General features: G+C 48.4%; 1 protein-coding gene across 3 annotated transcripts in view; it reads right to left on the reverse strand.

Annotated features, from left to right (window-relative positions):
* The window catches only part of LOC135906295 (neurotrimin-like), a 195,735-nt gene extending 183,104 nt beyond the window's left edge, over positions 1–12,631 (reverse strand). For 2 of the 3 annotated variants that reach the window (XM_065437809.1, XM_065437662.1), the window contains exon 1: positions 10,967–12,631. In XM_065437809.1, coding sequence (XP_065293881.1) covers positions 10,967–11,105 — 139 coding nt within the window. In that variant the 5' untranslated portion in view covers positions 11,106–12,631. The remainder of the gene's footprint in view (positions 1–10,966) is intronic. The other variant, XM_065437732.1, reaches the window with a different exon arrangement.
* Between the last annotated feature and the right edge of the window lie 820 nt (positions 12,632–13,451).

A 13,451-nucleotide genomic window follows, 5' to 3' on the forward strand; every position in this document is an offset into this window, starting at 1 on the left:
CGTCGGATTGCCCACAGCAATCAGGAAGAGAGTGCAACGACTGCTGATTGCCTTCATGAGAGACACGGCGCTCTTCGACACTTGGAGACACACCTCTAATCCTACTCACTGGAGGCTGAGGCGGAACGATTACCGGATTTGAATCCCAGACTAACCCCGACTGCTGCAACACTGCCACCACCACCTAGCTGATTCCGATCAGCGCCGGCAAACTTACTCATTTCATCACCTCACCTAGTTTTCTGCCGTCCTGGCCTGTGCTTCCCTTCCCTTGGTAGCCATTTTGTAACACTAACGGCCCACCGGTTACCTACCCTGCGCAATCAGCGTCTGTGATTCGGTCTGAGTGACCGAACGATATCCCCAGTGGACGTTCTCTTCTTCTTTTAATCTTTCCGTTCCCTTTTCCCTTTCCACAGTGTAGGGTAGCCAACCGGGCTCAGTACTGGTTAACCTCTCCAGCTTTCATTTATCATGTGCTCTCTCTCTCTCTCTCTACCCTGCGCATTACATGGCCTGCCCAGCTCCATGTTTTTCCTCTCCTAATGTCGTCTAGAATAACGGCTATCCCCGTTTGCTCTGTGACCCACATGGCTCTCTTCCTGTCTGTTAACGTTACACCTAAAATGTTTCGTTCCGTCGCTCCTTGCGCGGTCCTTAACTTGTTCTCGAGCTTTTTTTGTTAAGCTCCAAATTTCTGCCCCTTATGTTAGCACCAACAGAGTAAATTTATTGTACACTTCTCTTCTCAACGATAGTGGTAAGCTCCCAGTCTGGACTTCGTAATGCCTGCCGCACGCACTCCATCCCATTTTTATTTTTCTGTAAATTTCCTTCTCATGGTCAGGGTCCCCTGTGAGTAATTGACCTAGATAAACGTACTCCTGTACAGACTCTAGAGGGTGAGTGGCGATCATGAATTCATTGTTTCTTGCCAGGCTATTGAACATTACCTTTGTCTTCTGACAAAGTGCCAGTTGTACACATCACTGCCTTGGCCTCTCTGGAATATTATAAAGTTTCACTGGTTTCTGCTGAAAGACGCCGCTCCTTTTTTCGTCGATGTAAGTGGAATCGGTCGAGAACCGTCCCGACCTGCCAGCGTCTGCGGGAGCTACTTCAAGGAAGGGGAACTGCCCTCGGAGCGAAGCTGACAGCGATGACACCGAGCTGTACTCTCCCTCGAGCGTCGTCACTTCTGACGATGAAGGCTTCGAGGTCTACACATACCCAAAAGCGAACAGACGAAATGTCAGAGGGTGCTCCGCATCAAGTAACTCGACTGTGACTCCTACGCCAAGAGCTCAGGAGCATACAATTCTCTTTGTTCCCGAGACGGCTGCGGACAATCTCAACCGACCCAATAGACAGGCCATCCCTGTTTATCTGGAGGCTCTCGCTCCTGGCGACATCAGAATTAATAACCGTAAGAATGTCCTCGCTATCGATGTTACTAACGGAAGCGCCTTGGATTCGTTGATGAAAATTACGCAGCTAGATGACATAAAAGTGCGCTGCGACATTCCACAGAGCTTGGAAACCACTGCAAGCGTCGTTTAGGACATCGATGCCTCAATCTGTGACAATAATATGCCTATTTTGATCAAAGCATTGCCATAGTACAAGCTCGTCGTATAGGCAAATAAACTTGCGTGAAGCTCCTCTTCAAAGGTGACTGCCTATCATCGCACGTGACGGTGGGCCATTCTCGTCATACTGTGTGACCTTTCGTGCCCGAGCCCCTACAGTGTCGGAATCGTCAGAGAATTGGGCACGTGAGTGCTGTCGGTAGAAACCCAAGCATATGCTCACGCTGTTCCAAGTCACACAGATCTGACACTTTTCGTGCAGCGGGCTTCAAGTGCTCCAACTGCAAGGGTGCACACGATGTGACTTCGAAAGATCGCCCGTTCCACAAAAATGCACAGAGTATCTTAAAGCAGATGGTCAGAGACCATTCGGCACATAAAGAAGCCGCAACCGAAGTGAGACGCCGACGTTTCCGGCACCGCAAGTCAAGAAAACGCACTGATAGTCCTTAGGAAGTGCACAATCCGGCGAAGACTTGTCGTCAACCACTGACATCATGCGTTATCGGAGCAGACGAAAGAGGGACGCCCACCATTGCTCTGTCAAAGAAAGCATGGTCACCTCCATCGATGCCACACCAACTTGAAGAACCACGAGACACGACTCGTCCACCAACTACGATCGCCTCCGCAACGGTGCCACCCTTTTAAATATTTTTCCCTGCATCAAGGACAAGGTGAGATCGACGTTGCTGGGGGCTTCTGCGCAAGGATTGCTGGCTTGCCGTCACTGCCTGTATCAACATCACATTATGTTGCGGCATCTCAGGACTCCCTCATGGATCTCATGTTCTCTATGCAGGAGCTAAAAGCTGCGCTGGCGACTCGTAGGAAGTCATCATCTCCATGGCCCGACGGGATCACGTGCAAGACACTTGGAAACCTTGGCCAAGAAATCCGCAGCGTACTCTTGAAGAGGTATAACGAATCCTGGTGCGAATCATTGATCCCTTGTGAGTGGAAAGTCGGTCGCCCAGTTCCTTTACTTAAAAGTTCTAAATCTTCATTAGATTTGGCATCGCGCCGTCCCATCGCTCTTGCCAGTTGCGTTGGGAAACTATTAGAAAGAATGGTGTTGATGCTTCTTGAATGGTACTTAGAGCATAATGAGGCATATCTGAATGCAATGGCCGGCTTCCGGTGCGGTCGATCATCCATCGATAAGGTGCTTGATTTGGTAACATATATTCAACATCAAAAGAGCATGAAACGATTAACGGTGGCGATGTTTCTTGATGTCAAACGATAATGTAGCACACTGTGCAGTCATTGATGCTTTGACTGATGTGGGAATTGGTGGCCATGCATTGCACTGGACTCACAGCTATTTGGAGGATAGATCATTCGCGCTTACAGATGATGGAATTACATCCCGCCATCTAACCAGCAAAGGCGTGCTGCGAGGCGAAGTGTTAAGCTCCACGCTCTTCAATGTAGGCACTGTTGGGACTTGTTGGGTCACTGCTAAGGACGGCCTCGATAGTCATCTATACAGAGGATATCTGCATTTGGACGTCCGGCGTCACACGTCCGCAGATACCGGCGAGGTTGCAGAAGGCGGTCACACAAACGTCTTCTTACCTGCATACAAAAGGCCTAGAACGCTCCTCATAAAAGTGCCGATTAGTCGCATTTCAACGCAAAGCAATGGCTCCATATGTTGTACATGTAAATGGACAAGTAATTGCTTCCGGAACAAAGCACTGTTTTCTTGAAGTCATCATAGACCGTGATTTGTTCAATATCAGAAACCGTTGAGTTTAGCCACGTTTCAGTATGAAGAGCAAGTTTACGTCCAGTATATCCAATAATGCTTCTAACTTGGTCGCGAGTGGGTATCACGCTCCTTACGTTTGTGTAGATGACGGAAATGGGGTTGGGATTCAAATGGGCACAGACAGGACGACAAGGTGACGGCTATTGCGGAGAAGAAACGACTTTTCGTGAGCAGTGATCGTAAACATATGAGGCTTTATCCATTATTAATATGTTGTGACATAGTCTAAATGGCTTGCTCTGAGCTCTTGCGAATTCGAAGAGCTTTTTCCGCACAAGGCGTGTGTTCGGTGAAAAGTCTTCGCTAACACGGAAGTTCGTTCCTTTTAGCTGTCCCGCGTTTAACAAAACGGGCTTTTTGTCTTTGAAATGTGAAAAACTAACGATGATAGGTGTGGGGGTTTGCGCTAGGTTTGGATCGGCCTAGGTGATGAGCTCTTCCGATTTCTTTAGGTTCAATTGGTACGTTCATGTATTCCTGAAAAACGTCAATTACTAATTTTCTCTGATTCTGCCCACGACTCAGTGACGCAGTCCTTCAGGCCGAAGAATAACAGATTTGATCGGCGAGCTCGATCTTCCACATTGTCTATTCTGGCCTTAAGCGAGGAGATTAACTGTGAATTTTGCGAGGCTAATGCACACAGGTTTCCTACTTCGCTTTGAAACGGAATGAGAGTCGAGCGATCGGATTCTATTTTTGTTAGCCTTCTTGTGATGTCATCTAAGACTTTGTCGTTTTGGCTTAGCTTATTATGCATAGACTTTAATTCATTCAAAAGTGTCGCCTGACCGGCTTGCAGTTCGTGTAGGACGGTTAAGATTTCTGGTGATGTTTCGGCTGCTTCTGGGCTAGATCGAGTAGAAGAGCCAGAGTTCTTCTAAACATCGCGTGCGAGAAGCAATAGCTCAAGTAGTACAGAGGCACAGTCGCGTAATATAGTAGCACAACAGCTAGTATAATGTTGGCATTCTTCCAGCTCTCTGGTATACTTGAAGTCGTGAGGCAATGCATATAAAGGGCCGTAAGCTTTTCAAGCATAATATACCCTTTCTCTCCGGTCACTTTCCCCATGCACATGGTCAGTAATATTCTAAATAATATTCTGATTATTATTCAAGTGTCCGAAGAGCTTGCGTACGTGCAACGATGTTATTCAGTTGACGCTGTATGGTAGTGTTTATCAGTTGAACCAGCATTATTCCTGCGCTTAGTGTAAGAGACAGGTGTAAAACACATCCTTTAAGCGCACACTATGATGCTTTTGGCGTGGCTATAGTCATTATACGTGCGTGAAACTCACGTCAATTTCTACAGCTTACCAACAAGGTGGTAGTTTTCCAGTAGGCACTAAACGTATACATACGTATCTACCGGTGCGAAATCGTATAAACATTGTGCGCGTTATAACAGGTGCCGCCTACGCCTGTGGCGACTCCGGACAAGTTCAACTGATTCATAAGCTCCATAACAATTACTGCTGTATATTTAAAGGAAGTGGCGGTCACCACTACCCAGCGTCGCCGTTTCTCTCAGCGTCTGCCGGCCATTTGGACCACATGTGCCGCTGCGATTCCTTTCAGAACGTCAGAAGTCGTGCTCTAAAATTTCTCGCCTGATCGCTCCGCCATTTCCTGTTTTCCAAACGGTTGTACTGACGTCACAGGGATGCGCTGTCTACCGGCGCTTATATATACAAAGGTGCCGACTCGCAGCGTTTCTGAGCAGGAAAAAGATTCGTAACATTTTCCCCGTATTTCGTATCATTTGGCGTAAATGAAAAAAGAAAGGCAGAGAGAGAGAGAGAAAGAGAATTAAGTAACAGCTGTCCTCATGGTGACAGTAAATCAGTCTTAGCAAGAAATACGTGCGGCGAGAAGCATAAAAGACGTCAGCGTAATGAGTTGAAGTTTTGACTGCGGGCATCGTGCTGATCAGGTTACTGTGCTTTTGTTTACAAACACGGTGGTGGTATACAAACATTTTTTTCTCATAGCGCTGACACAGCTGCTTTCTTAGACAGTGGCAGCCACCTGCCAGCGGCCCCGTGCACCTGCTGCTTGCAGCTTATTTCCGTACAACTATAGCAGGTGCCCACGCCACTCCAGTCTTCAACAAGGCGACGCCAATTGAGTTTCTTGTTAAAAATGTCTGTATATATGTCTTCATTGTTTCTTTTGCGATTTGATGCAGTTCGTTAGCTTACAGAGCTCATGAGTGCGAGTCATAAGCAACAATCAGACACAATATTAATCGGAATAAAATAGTGGCTTGACCTGTGCGCCTATTTTCCCCTTTTTTTTTCAGCTTCGGTGGTCAGAAGCGTCAACCAACTCGCCCAACCAAGTTTACATATTATTGCGAATCGAAAATAGAAGCAGTATTAGTATTCAGGCGTGTATCTTGTGCGGCTCTAGCAAACGAATAAGGGAGTGCGAGAAACCTATATAAACGTCTTAGATGCAGCGCTTTGTTGTCGTTCACTGAACGGCACCGCCCGCTAATAGCACCCGATGAGCTTTCTCCCCTACCTGCCGCCACCTCCTCTCTTGTTGGCTGGCATGCGACGCCATTTGTATCATTCTTCGAGGCTGGATCTCAACTGTCTCCGTGTCTACCTGCCAACGCGTGCTTGGTCATCTGCTTCCGAAACAAGGGAAAGGTGTGCTCGGCACCGGGCAAACCCTGTGGGAGAAAGATGGCCGGCAAGGTGCCCCCATCCTTGCCGGGGAATCGCCTGGCCAGTAAGGCAGGCCAACAGAGAGAAAAAAAAATGCCGAAAGTAGTGCATTCGCGATGAAACGTGCACGCAGTCCTGGAATTGAATTAGCGAGCAACCTTCTTCTTTTACTTCTTGTGCTTCTTGCGATGTGGCGCGAAGAAAAGGAAGAAACGCCCTCTATAAGAGGAGGTCCAGCCATTTGTCAGCCTGCAGACTGCTAAGACTTTCCTCCTTCCCTCAACCCCTGCTCTTTTTTTTTCTTTTCCTCTTTCTTTCGGCCCTCAACACACGGATTTCTTTCCTGCCCGCGGTCTGGCCCGGACAAATTAGCGCCCGTTGGGCTCTCTTGGGTGAACTCCACGTAAGCAAGAAAGGAAGAGGCATAAACACAAAAGGCAGAACTGAAGAGTGCAGGCAGTGCTTTCGTCTCGTATACACCGCGCCGCGTTCTTCTGGACGCGCATGCGCGTTGGTTTCTTTCTTTAAAGGACTGAGCTTTGCGCAACCTTCAAGACAATACTATGGGATAGGTTCTTCGACGGAACGTGAAGCCGAGATGAAAAAGTTGCAGCAGTTTTGGCGAGGAAAGTACACGAACGAATTACCCGTGAGAATGAGCCGCACAAAATGTAAAGAGAAGAAGCTACATCAAGAAACGCCACGTGGGTTGAGCAACAGATCTGTGAAGAAAGAGATGAGGAAAAAGAAAACTTGTGTCTGACTCAAAGTTTACCAAGAAAGCGCGAGTGTATTTTTCCAGCGATAGGCCAAAGGAAAACAGGGAACAGGGAAAACAGGGAAGGAGTTTCTTTGGCTGGCGTAAGGCCACTGAAAGGCGGCCGCTGATCGCTCGGCGCAAAATTTCGGGCCAGAAGTTAACTGACTTGAGCGTAAATTCAAAGAGGAAGTGACATCACATACAAATGAAAGGTGGACAGATTATACAGTACTTGGGTTCCCTGCTAGAGGCGAATATCGCAGAAGTGTTGAAACATGAATAAACCGACGGACACTAAAAGAAAAAGAAAAGATAATCTTTAAGGCCCACTCTCTCTCTCTCTCGTACGAAATGAAACTTCAAACATAAATGTCCCGTTAACTAGCGCAGACAAGACATTTGTGCATCTCGAAATGTCGGTAATTACTTAACGTCTTCCTCGTAAAGCGGCAAGTAAGCTGTTTCATCTTTGTAGTAAATAACTGAAGACTTCGAGCAAATGCCGACAGCAGTCGGGAGCGCACGGGTCAAGGTTCGTGCGCTGTTTCCGTCACCCCTTCACTAATTGCGTTTGCGCCGCTACGTAGCCGGCGATCGCAAGCGACCGACACCATCGCGCGTTTTCCAAGCAAGTACTGCAAACCCGCCGCAGCATCTTAAACAGTTTTCCCTTCTTGCTTATCGCGCGTCTTCTTAATCGTTTTTCTTTCTGAAACAGTCTAGCAAGCCGGAATAAGTGCGAGAATAAAAAGTCGCGAAAACCACGACGATGTCCGGGCCAAATTAACCCAGAAGGGTTCCGCGCAATATAGCCAAACAAGAAAAATGGCCAAACGAGTGAGGCGGGGATTAGAACTGCGAAAAGAAAGAAACGAGACACAACAGTTTCAGAGCCAGCGCAAGAAGAAACACCAAAGAAAGAGAGAAAATCCTCGAATAAGAGTTGGACTGATTCTTAAAAGGCAAGAAGAAAAGGAGAACTCGGGGTGTAAGTCGGGGCCGGTGGGGAGGGGGCCGGGTACAGGGAAGGGGTGCAGGCGTCTTTAATCACAAGCTCCGCGGCTCCACAACTCATTTGCGTTGGGATCGCGCTCCTTCTGGCGAGAGACTGTGTCTCCCGTAGGTTGAAACAGAGGTGCAAAAAAGTGGACTAAAGCCAACACGAGGCAGATAAAAAAGGGAGAAAAAGTAAGAAGAAAATAAAGGCGGACGCTCACGCAAATGAAGGAGGCTGACTGCTACTGGCGAAGCTCGTGGGAAAGGGTGTCGCAGCCAGGCGTGGAGAAGAATGAATAAACGCGGCAAGTCGCGAGAGGGTGAGAGGGATTTGGTGTAAAGGGAGTATTTCGACGAAGGGCCGGAGACACGCTGGGTTGAAGCAGAGACGAGAAAGAGAGAGGCGGGAGGGAAGAGACTGTAGTAGTCAGTTTCATTAAGTGCGTTTACGTGTTTTTCGGGAGAAACGAGACACTTTTTCTTTCATCCTCCCTGCATTCCTTTCATTTTGCCACTCCGCTTTGTTTACTGTGGCTTATGCCGATATATTTGTTCTAAATTATTCGCTCTTTCGTTCTACCGCATCATTATTTGCCTTTTTTCCCGCTCTCTGTCCGCACTCAACCGCTCAGAATTCGTTAGAAGAGTGCACTTCGTGGCGCTGCTAGGACTTGTTTTACATTCCTCGCTTTTCTGTTTGCCAGTCTCTCGATTCTTCTCCTTGCTTTTCTTCACCTTCACGCATACTCTCATTGTCTGCACGTCTTCCTTCGTGCGCAGCCTCTGTACACTAGCGTCAGTGGTGTATATGCTTTGTCTGCCTGACTATCTATCTATCTATCTATCTATCTATCTATCTATCTATCTATCTATCTATCTATCTATCTATCTATCTATCTATCTATCTATCTATCTATCTATCTATCTATCTATCTATGAGACAGATAGAAGTCTGTCTGTCCGTCCGTCCATCCATCCATCCGTCCGTCCGTCCGTCCGTCTGTCTGTCTGTCTGTCTGTCTGTCTGTCTGTCTGTCTGTATGTATGTATGTATGTATGTATGTATGTATGTATGTATGTATGTATGTATGTATGTATGTATGTATGTATGTATGTATGTATGTATGTATGTATGTATGTAAGCAACAACGCACGAGCATGCGCGAGATGTCACAATTTCTGTCTCGTCATTGTCCCTCTGCCATCGTCACTTCCACTCCGTTCCTCTGCTTCGAGCGCACTCTTGCTTTTCTCGTACCTACACGCTTTGTGACGTCAACTTATTCCCGCTTCACCCTCCCGACTTGTTTATCCCTTACTTTATTTTTTTTTCCTCACTCTTCTTCCCTCTTCCATGTCTTTGTTTCGCGCTCACCAAGTTCCAGTTGAGATAAGCCCGACACGGCCAAGGTTGGGCGTGGCCTTAATACACGCACACGCACGGTCGCGCCTGAGCAGCCGCCGCAGAAAAGCGAAGTTAGTGTTGCCTGAGCGGAGAGGGGGGCGGGGGGGGGGGGGGCGATGGTAGCCAGCAAACAACGCGTCGCAAACACGCACGATGCACTTTAGTTTGATTACTCTCATTTATTCGTTCTCTTCGCGATTCTCGCTTCGTGGAACACCGTCGTTGTCAAACATTCTGGCAGGTATCTTGTCAGGGTGGCCTGAAAGCTAGCTGTTTGCTTCCCTCCTTTTCACACGGTGTTAGCCACGGAGTGAGTGGACGCTACAGTTGCCTTGTCATGTCGCCTGCTTTTGTTGCTTTCTTTTACTGTTTGCGCTTTTCCTGAAGGGGTGCGTGAATCTACCTATGTTTGTTTGCTTTTAGTGCAAGATGAAACTTCGCGCTTCTTACAGAACCTTCCAGCCGCGCATGTTTTCAGATGGGTGCGGTTTTCAAGTGTTACTGTAACACACTTCAGCCCGTTAAGATAAGTGGTGTTTTACGTGGCCTCAAAGACTGTTGCCATTGTTTTATCCTGGAACACTTTTCCGGGTGTATACCTCTTTTGAAAACCAGCCGCAGACGATATCTTGTATTTTACTGTAGCATACGTGGTTTGGTAAGAATTAGGCTTATTGATTACTACGTGTATTTCTAGTCGCGTTTTTATTAAAGAGGCCGTGATACGTTAGTTACGTACCGTCACATATCATAGATAATTTGGTACTGGTATGTTGAATAACAGTTGTTGCTTGCATTGCAAGATGTGTGGAAATTCGATTTCGTTAGATTTCGTGCTTTCGAGTGGAACCCATGCATATAGCATTCACGCCAATTAAACAGCAGTTTACTGTACTAGCTCAATGCTAGCATACAGTGAAGTATAGATTACCGGATGGCGCTCAACGCTGTTCTCATCCGCTTCAGATGAAAATGTGCCCACAAAATATTACGAACAGCCACTAAAACAATATTAGTGAGGATGCATCGCGCATGAGCTTTCCGCTAGGCAATTGGTTTCAGATTGCAGCAGCTAACTAAATTTTGTTTTGCCGATGAGGTCTGCACATAAGTTTTAGAGGCAATGCAGTAAACTTCCAAGTAATGACGAAGTGTTGCCCAAGTGAAGGAGCATGTGAAGAATGTCAGGTCATGATGAACAACTCCTTATCGCAAGTGAAAAGCCACATTGTTCTGTCAGGCACAGTCTTGTAATTCTGAATACTTCGTCATTCTCCTGCGGCATAAATCGTGCGATACAGACCAGCGTAGATGTTTCTTCAATATAGGTGAGCATTGAGCTTCGTATTTAAACAATTTTACTTAAATAAGCGCGTTTTCTCATTTCCCAGTGTTCTGTCGCCCACCACTCACGATTCTATGAGCGTGAGAGCGACACAATCGGCGCTACGATGACCAGTCCTGGATTGCACTTTCGTATGGAAAGGTTTGTAAGTACGGGTCAAGTGCCTATGGTAGTAAACGCACGAACGAAGACGTTTATTCAAACAAACAACTTAACCAGCGACTGGTATGACCGCTTCACGATTAGAAAAGTAGAATACGGTGAGTAAAAGGTTTCATTTAGGCCCCATCGACTTCCGTGTCATTCTCTATAGATGAGAAGAGTTCTAGGAATGTTCCCATTCCCGGCAGCAGTGCACTTAAAAGCGAGAAACAGACAGAGAGACAGAAAGACAGAGAGAGAGAGCAGACTTACCGTAGACGGCGTGCGAAGCGGCTGCAATCCAGAGCGCGCCAAGAAGCCAACTTTCCCGGGGCGCGTCACACCGGCAACGACGGGAGGACGCCCCATAGCACCGCTGGACCGTCATTGTCCGCCGCGTGGTGTCAGGCATCGTGTCCACACCGTTTCATTCGTGCGCGTTCTCTAGAACTCGGTGGAATGTTTCACCGCAAGCAGGCCGTTGTGAGAGAGTCGACGCGGGGCTTAGTCATCACTGGGTTGCTCCAAATTGACCAGCATCGCCTCACTCGACGGCCACGCTTGCTGCAAGCTTCTGACACTGGCGCGTGTTCGTGTTTTAAAGAACAGCGGCAGCGTTGCAGTCTCTTGATTCTCTCCAAGTTTGTCGCAGTAGACCACTGGGCGTTCTAGGGTTGCACAATTACTATTCCTGCGCCTAGGCGAGAAACAAAAGAAAGTTCAAATAAACCGGGAATCCTCTACAAGTCGAAATGGGCCTCTAACGTTATTTGTAAACTAGAGATGCGTCTTACAGCAGGTGCCGAATAAATCTGAAGACGCACTCGATAAACTTCTGTAAACGCTTTTGCTTCATAAGCAAAACGAATAACCTTCTGGTTGTTCTCCAAAATATTCTACGTTTTGTTCATCCCGAGGCGTTTATATCCTAGGGGAAAGACGTAACATCTGAGCAGACTTAGATAAAATCTTGTTCAAAGCACTTCTCTTAGTATGAAAGTTATATGAACAAAGCTTCACGTGTTTGTAAACGAGTGACTCTTCGTTCTTTTAGCAGTTTTATGCAGTACACACAAACTGTCCCATTGAGCGCATGGTGGTGTTGCCTTCTGTTTCCAAGTCCGAGTAAAGTGTCAGGCTTACCACTTCAATAAAATGAACCGTTAGTGAGTTTCAGTGTCACATCCAGCAATGACCAGCAAGCTATACTTCTCGTGCCAGCAAGCGTTCTTTCAGGAACACCAAAACTTCGAGAAGCGGTCGAGCGTTTATGAGCAGCAGTAGGCGCGCACAACACGGTGCCAAAATCGTTTACGGCCACGAAGACAGGTGGTTCCCGCAATGTCAACGTTACTAGTCAGTCGGAACGTTTCAAGGAGGCATTCGCAATAGCATATACAGTGACCGCATGCGGGAAGCTTCGTGGGACTGATCCTTGTCGAGAAGACGCGGAGACACCAAGCGATACGCCACCGGAGAACACGTGCTGCCGGCTCTGAAGAGTGGTGACCAACAAGTTGCCCCGCCGCGAAATCTCCTGGGGCGTGTCTGTGACACAGTCGGCGCTCACGCACTAGTTAGGAGGCCGTCCACGCACCGCGGTTGAGCGAGCCTCGTCCAGGCGCCCCACACAGCCAGACGCCAGCAGAGAACGGCGTAGAGAGCACGTGCGTCGACGTCCGGTGCCCACACAGCGTAGCAGTCAGCCCCGCCGATGCGCGACGGCCACCGCTGGCATCGCTGGGCTCCTGCTTGGGAGCGGCGGCGGCGGAGGCGAACGTCCCGGTACGGGACTCCGGGAGGCGCGCGGGCCAAGAAGGGGGGGAAACAAGAGAGGCGCGCACACACGGGCCAGTGGGCGAGAGGGTCGCAGCGCCCCAGCGGCGCACAAAACTCCCGCCGGAGAGAGCAGCGCTCGCTCGAGCGCCGGGGCTCGCTCCAAACGAGATTCTCGTTTCGGCTTTCCAGGGGCTCGGACATTTATTAGATTGTGGGAGGGGCGAACCGAGGAAACGATCGGAGCGCCACCGACGTCTCGCGTCGGGTCCCGGCCTCCTCCCTTTCCTCATTTCTCCTCCTCCTCCTTATTCCCTAGAAGCTCTCCTCTTCCCCCTACGCTCTCCCCATGCACTCTACACTCCCCTTACCCTACGCGCACTCCCTCCTCTTCCCGATTCTCCTCCACTATCAGACATATCCCTCTTTTTTGCCCGCTTCCTAGACTGCGTCTGTTCCTTACTTTTCCCTTTTTTATTTCAATGAACGATTTATTTTTCGACAATTGTTTGTTCTGCTTTCCCTCTCTACATCGAAGTGTTTTTTCTACGCGAGGTCTCTGTTAAATCGCTGAGCTGACGTTTCTGCTCGGAGGTCGGGGTGGGTTTCCGCTCCACGAGTTCGTTGTCTCCTTGATGCCTTGCTCTGAGGCGAAGGCGAAGAGAATGCCGCACTTTGCGGAGCCGCCCACCAGCGCACATACGCGCGCAAGCAGACTGTTTCCTAATGCCACGGGTTGTTCCCTAGAGCACGTCGCACTTTTTGCACCGTACCCCGTATAAACTCGGCGAGGTAATGTCAAACTGACTCGTGCTATATTTAGCTACTCCCAGGGCCCAGCATCGAAAACGATTACGAATGCGCCACAATAACTTGATTTATGCAACCGCTGTGGCCTCCACAAGTAACTTTATTTCTTTATTTCGCTGCCTTTAATCGCGTCAAGCGGCTGTGTACAGAAGTATGCCTCCCCGTTGGTGCC

This window comes from Dermacentor albipictus, chromosome 1 (assembly GCF_038994185.2).
Source record: "Dermacentor albipictus isolate Rhodes 1998 colony chromosome 1, USDA_Dalb.pri_finalv2, whole genome shotgun sequence".
Classification (NCBI taxonomy): domain Eukaryota; kingdom Metazoa; phylum Arthropoda; class Arachnida; order Ixodida; family Ixodidae; genus Dermacentor; species Dermacentor albipictus.